The 6,729-nt window shown below is 43.0% G+C and overlaps 1 protein-coding gene across 1 annotated transcript; it reads right to left on the bottom strand.

Moving 5' to 3' along the window:
* Positions 1-792: 792 nt before the first annotated feature.
* BBS12 (Bardet-Biedl syndrome 12) lies at positions 793-6,621 on the bottom strand. Its single transcript, XM_044273867.1, has 2 exons — positions 6,555-6,621; positions 793-2,843 (listed from the first exon to the last, which is right to left on the bottom strand). Exon 2 carries the CDS (start codon positions 2,835-2,837, stop codon positions 840-842), a length of 1,998 nt encoding a protein of 665 aa, XP_044129802.1. The 5' UTR covers positions 2,838-2,843; positions 6,555-6,621; the 3' UTR covers positions 793-839.
* Between the last annotated feature and the right edge of the window lie 108 nt (positions 6,622-6,729).

The raw sequence follows: 6,729 nt of genomic DNA, 5'->3' as shown, positions 1-6,729 counted from the left end.
TTTGGAAGAGTTGGTGTGTGGGCCTTTCCTGTGTTCCTTCCTACTCATCCATTTTCTATAAGATAAGTTGTCCTGCTCTTTGTATTTGGTTGTTCCCTTGTTCTTGTTGTTTACTAGGCCTCTGGGAGACGCTGGTTCATTCCCTGTCACTACCTATAGGGCATTCCAGGGCTCCTAGGGTTTAGGTTCCGGCGTATGTATTTTCCCACCTTCAGGGTCTATACATACTGACAGAAGTCAGGGCTAGGTTTAGGTGCTTCCTAGGAGGTGACCGTACACCTCTCCCTAGCTTTGAGGCCTAGTTCCTTGTCTTTCCCCTTCTGTTGTTATTCTGGTGTCCCTCCCATCCCCATTATTTGTGACACCGTAGCTCTCATGCACTGCAATGAAACAGCGAGCACCAGAGCGATCTGCTGTTTCCAGGACAGGAATGGTTCTCATCTCACCTTAGCCATGGCTAGATGAGATAACCTTTTTAAGGCATCTGCCAGGCACTGGTGACATCCACTATATGCTGCATACTTTGAAACCAGTTTTCTGTTTCTGCGCTGCAACAGAAAAGTGGAATTTTGCAGCATAATAGGAGGGGTTCTGTCAAAACCTTTTAACTTGTCAAATATTATGCTTTGTTTTTTCTACTGTGATAAATGCAGCAATCATCAGAACAAGTAATTGGACAAGTGGTGCCCAAACTTTTGCATAAAACTATACTGCATTTTTTTTTTATAGAAGACAAAGATGACAGTAATTTGTTGTAATAAATTATTTAATCTGAAAAATAACACCGAAAATATATACATGACTGCAGCTTACTTTTGTCTAATCACAATACATACACATCAGAGAAACACATAATCCCCACGTCCAGATTCTCCAGTAATGATCTGTTTTTGAGTGGTAGAGCCTGTAATGATCTCTGCATCTGACTGAAGTACAGTGAGAACGAGATGCACAGCACTACGCCATGCCTCAACCTTCGGAATAACATTATCATACACCATGACCTTTCTATGTGCAAATTGGGGATGTTCTAGGTCATCGACAAATACAACATTTCTGGAGTACTCATTAAATAAGTATAAAGAAGGAGAAGAGCAAGCACCAAGCTTTTGGGTTTCATTCTGTATAAAAGTCATAGCTTCGAATTCTGAAGAATATTCACCAATGTTGAAAAGAAGAGTTGAAAGATATTTAATCCAGCCCTGGGCAAGGCACCTATAGACAGAAGATCTGTAATGGATGGCAGAGGTGTACAGCCATGATGATGTAAAGAACTGTGGTTCCCTGTTCACAGAGCTAACAGATATTAGCCTTTCTTCAAGCTTTCTGAGATGATAAAGACAGAAAAGTTCAACTGCGCCACCACCAGGAAACACTTTTTGGTCAAGAAGAGCATTATGTAGTTTATAAGAGCAGGCCCAAAACTGATCTTCCATCACCTGCATTTTGGGCATTAGCCTGCAGCGTAGCATGACAGTAACCAGATTCATCCTGTGTGCAAGGAGGCTGACAGCAATTGTTTGGCTTGATTCTGAACTCCATTGTGGACATATTTTGGCATAAACATCACAGCCTATGTTATGGTGACTTATCTGTGTGAGGTAGGCCACTTGTTCTGCGCCTGTGCAGTCGCTAAATGCCTGAAGAATATTCGGCTTTATATGAGTAATAATGAGAATATTTCTATGCATACATTGACTTACAAGCTGTGGACAGGCATCACCCTTCACTAAAATTAAGTCTATATTGGCTTGAACTATTCTCTGATATGCTGTACTTATCCATACTTCTTCAGATGTTCTTCTTTCATTGTTTGCAAACTCAGATACTGATTTTAGACCAGTTGCCTTATTAAAGCCCAGATGTCTGTAGTTTTCTGTCAGTTCGCCATCCAAAAGTAGAACTTTCAAAGGTTTGCCCTCTAAATTTTGGACAATGGTAGCATACTCTGGTGTTAGAAAAGTCACATATCCAGAGGTAGCGTTTGAGTTCACATCTGATAGACCTCTTAAAAAGCAAATATTAAGACAGGAAGCCTGAAAGAGATCTTTGGTCACAGATATTTCATGAGCATTTTCAAACAGAAGAGCAGCAGCCTTCTCTACAAGTTCCATTATCTCCCCATTCCCATGACTCAAAGACTTTGTCAGATCTTCTAAACTGTGTCTACTGGTTTGTGAAGGATTCAGAAAATGTCTTATCTTTGAGAAGTGTCTACTACTCGACAGTTTCCTCATTTGGCATTTTTGACTATATAAATTTCCTTTACTAGGCACAGTAATTTCGGCATGCTTTATGGTTTTGACAATGTGTCCTTGACGTTCAAGACCAAAGTTTTCTCCTCTTGAAGAGAAGCAATGATTTTGATTATTAGAAACATAACCAGTCCTTCCATCCACTACTGATGAACTTTGACTTGAGTTCTGCTTTGTTCTAAGTATGTTAAAGAGTGGAATGTGTAAAGCCTCAACACTGTCAATACAAGAGTTTAGACCTTCTATCATTACTGAAACAATCAATGAAACAGGAACTCCCTGGTGAAGGCATTCCAGAACTGCTTTACTCCATACTCCAACAAGGAAAAACAGAGTTGTCGTACCAGTTTTATATGCTTTATTATGGGCTTGAATTGTTTCATTGAAGAGTTGTCCAACTGCACTGGATAAATCGAGACTCTCCAGAAGTCTAAATGAGGAGCAAGTCAAAGTGCTTTCTTGAGTATCTTGATCGTAAATAAACTTGTATGATTTTCGTGGTCCTAGGAAGGTCTTCACTGAAGATGAGATGTTGACTAATTCAATCAGTCCCAAGTGGCCTCCTAATTTCATAGCAGACATAATGGCCTAAGGTTAAACAGAATAGATGTATTGTGTTGGTCATATCTAGCTGTAAATAGGTTCTTCAACTAAACCAAGTAAGTGTGTCCATACATATAGTGGCATTAGCCATTGCCATATGATGAATCCATGGCAAGTGGCAGTAAATTGTGTGCATCTTTTTTTGCCACATGTACAGGGGTTGTCTAGGATTTTGATATGCAACGCCTATCCTTAGGATAGGCCATCATTATCAGATTGGTGGAGCCAGAACTACACAGCTTCACCCACTCACTACACAATGGATGGAGCCAAGTCATTCCAGGGCTAACCTGAAACAGGTGATTGACCACCACCAATCAAATATTGATAGCCTATCCAGAGAATAGGTCATGAGTAGGGATGAGCGAATCGACTTCGGATAAAACATCCACTTGGAACTGAACCCGAGTTCGGGAAATGTTTTTTTACAGTAGAAATTGATTTATGAAGTTATTATGCGAAGTCTCGAGAGACTTTGTGAAGCAATAACTTTGGCTCATAGGAGCCAATACATTCTAATACTGTACGTAGCTCCTGCTCCTAACAGTATTAGAACGATGTTTTATGAGAATCGACTTCGGATGTTTCATCCGAAGTCGATTCACTCATCCCTAGTCATGAGTATCAAAATACTGAAAAACACCTCAAGGACTCATTATGGAACAACTGGATTCAGAGCGATCCCTGTATTGTTAAGACATATATTTCACGGTGCACGCCTTTATTCCTCAGCAGTGATTAATATCACCGAGATCTGCTTTCATGAACGTGCCATTTTAATCTACATACAGATCAGTACAAGAGAATCACATTGAAACAAAGTATACAGAGCATTCGGAAAGTCTTCAGACCCTCTGAGGTTTTTCACATTTTATTATGTTGTGGACTTGTGCTAAAATAAAAGTTCAAATTTCTCCCCCATCATTCTGCACTCAATCCCCCATAATGAGAAAGTGAAAACAATGTTTAAAATCTTTGCTAATTTATCCAAAAGGAAAAACTAAAATCTTGCACTGACAGAAGTATTCAGACCCTTTACTCACGACTCAGTTAGAGCACCTTTAGCAGCGATTTCAGCCCCCAGTCTTCATGGGTATGATGTCACAAGGTTTATACACCTGGATTTGGGGATTTTCTGCCATTCTTCTCTGCAGATCCTCTCAAGCTCTGTCAGGTTGGATGGGGGCCGTCGGTGGACAGACATTTTCAGGTCTCTCCAGAGATGTTCGATTGAGTTCAATTCAGGGCTCTGGCTGAGCAACGTGTTGTCTTGGCTGTGTGCTTAGGGACTTTGTCCTGTTGGAAGCTGAACCTTTGGGCCAGTTTGAGGTCCAAAACACTCTGGATTAGGTTTTCAGTAAGACTATCTCTGTAATTTGTTCCATCCAGCTTTCTCTCAACTCTGGCGAATCTCCCTGTCCTAGCTGCTGAAAAACTGCCCCACAGCATGATGCTGCCACCACCATGCTTTACTGTAGGGATGGTATGAGGCGGGTGATGAGCAGTGCCTGCTTTCCTCCAGACACGACACTTCAAATTGAGGCCAAAAAGTTCAATCATGGTTTAAACAGACCAAGGAATCTTGTTTCTCAGTCTAAGAGTCCTTTTTTGCAAAGTTCATGTGGACTCTGTCATAAAGTCCAGATTGGTGCGGGACTACAGTGATGTTCTACCTTCTGGAAATTTCTCACATCTGCACACAGGATCTTTGGAGCTCAGCCATTGGGTTCTTAGTCACCTCTCTTACTATGGCCCTTCTCCCCTGGTTACTTAGTGTGGTAGGTCTAGGAAGAGTCCTAGTTGTTCCAGAATTATGGAGACCACTGTGGTCTTGGGAACTTTTAATAGAGCTGAATTTTTTTCCCATTATTTGTATTCCAGACCTGTGCCTTCACACAATTCTGTCTCTGAGCTCTACAAGCAGTGTTTTCCTCATGGCTTGGTTTTTTCTCTGATATGGGAGGCTCCCAGAGCTACATTTCAAGGCCACAACAGAGCATAATGTGAGAAAAGTAAAAGGGTCTGAAGACTTTCTGAATGCACTGTACACACAGCAGGGCTAGATCAGGCAGGAGGTGCTGGTGCATATGCACACTAGAGCTAGCAGCAAAGTTAAAGCAGGCCTTTCAGAAGTTCAGCTTCCCACAAATTATTTTTTTCAATTAAAAGGGTTTACTGAGACTTTATTGACGATGACCTATCGTCTGGATAGTAGAAAAAGGAATGAAAGCAGCACACACTCTCTCATCGGGTCACCAGAATGCAACAGCCACCAAGAGGACCACAGATCCACAGCGGTCACACCAGAAAGTTGAAGTAGAAAAGTCACAGCAGCATCTCCGTTTTTTTCTTTTTATTGCGAAAACTTCACAGCATATACACAAATAAAGTGCAACGTTTCGGCTGTTACCAGCCTTTATCAAGCATGATAAAGGCTGGTAACAGCCGAAACTTTGCACTTTATTTGTGTATATGCTGTGAAGTTTTCGCAATAAAAAGAAAAAAAACGGAGATGCTGCTGCGACTTTTATACTTCAACTATCCTCTGGATAGGTCATCAGTATCTGATCTGTGAGGGTCTGACACCCAGGACCCCCGCCGATCAGCTGTTTGAGAAGGCAGCAGCACATGCAGTAGCACCGTGGCCTTCTCACAGCTTACCCTAGACCATGGTACGTCACGTTCATGGGTCATGTGGCCTAGGCACAGCTCAGCCACATTCAAGTAAATGGGGCTCAGCGCGATACCAAGCAAAGCTGCTATACAATGTACGGCGCTGTGCTTGATGAGCACGGAGAAGGCCGCGGTGCTCATAGGAACAACGGTGTCTTCTCCAACAGCTGATGTGCAGGGGTCCCGGGTGTCGGACCCCCACCGATCAGATACTGATGAACTATCCAGAGGATAAGTCATTAGTAATGAAATCCTAGAAAACCCTTATAACGTTTTTCCAGTGGCTGGCTACATCGGTGTGAACCTGGTCTTGATGGTAAGGAATGGAGCTGCCCATACATGCTATCAATTCTGGAACTACTTAAGGTCTACACTGACAATCATTGGATTCAATGCAACATCCTGGGGGTCCAGCCCCATGCACTGTGTAGTGGTTGTCCCATTCCCATGACTTGGGCGTTGTGGTGGCATTATGCTGCAGGTCTACACTGACAAGTCATTGGATTCAATGCAACATCTCGGGGGTGCAGCCCCATGCACTGTGTAGTGGTCGTCCCATTCCCATGACTTGGGCGATGTGGTGGCATTATGCTGCAGGACTACACTGACAATCATTGGATTCAATGCAACATCTCGGGGGTGCAGCCCCATGCACTGTGTAGTGGTCGTCCCATTCCCATGACTTGGGCGTTGTGGTGGCATTATGCTGCAGGACTACACTGACAATCATTGGATTCAATGTCACAGGTTCACATGGCACTACTGTCATCACTGGCAGCCCTAGGAATAATCTTAGGTTCCTAGCTGTTCTGAAACTACAACCCCCAGAATCCTCATTTCACTTCGAGGAGAATTACAAGAACAGCCAAATATGCTGGGAGTTCTAGTTTCACAGAAGTTGGACTGCTGACTCCTGATCTAGTGGGAAATATCTATCCCTGCATGTCACTTTAAAACAAGATGGGGACTCAAACCAGTCATGGGACAAAGCAGGTCCAGCAGTAGGAGATTCTGCTCTCTCACCCGATCAGCCTACAAGGGGTCTTCTCCAGAACCCAAGCGTTTACTCCGTTGTCATGAGAACCACAGCGCATCAATCACTTCCGGGTGCCGCTCCAACCAGGGAATAAGCGGATAGAAACGCCGTCCTAATTGGTTATCTCTAGCTGGCGTCACTGGTGAACCGGAAGTGATTGCG

This window comes from Bufo gargarizans, chromosome 1 (genome assembly GCF_014858855.1).
Source record: "Bufo gargarizans isolate SCDJY-AF-19 chromosome 1, ASM1485885v1, whole genome shotgun sequence".
Classification (NCBI taxonomy): Eukaryota; Metazoa; Chordata; class Amphibia; order Anura; family Bufonidae; genus Bufo; species Bufo gargarizans.
Note: the sequence above shows the minus strand (reverse complement) of the source record. Positions and strands in the feature narration are given on the sequence as shown.

What these genes read in the sequence shown, in the direction of transcription:
- BBS12 (XM_044273867.1), bottom strand. Translation starts at nt 2,837, where the DNA reads ATGTCTGCTATGAAATTAGGAGGCCACTTGGGACTGATTGAATTAGTC.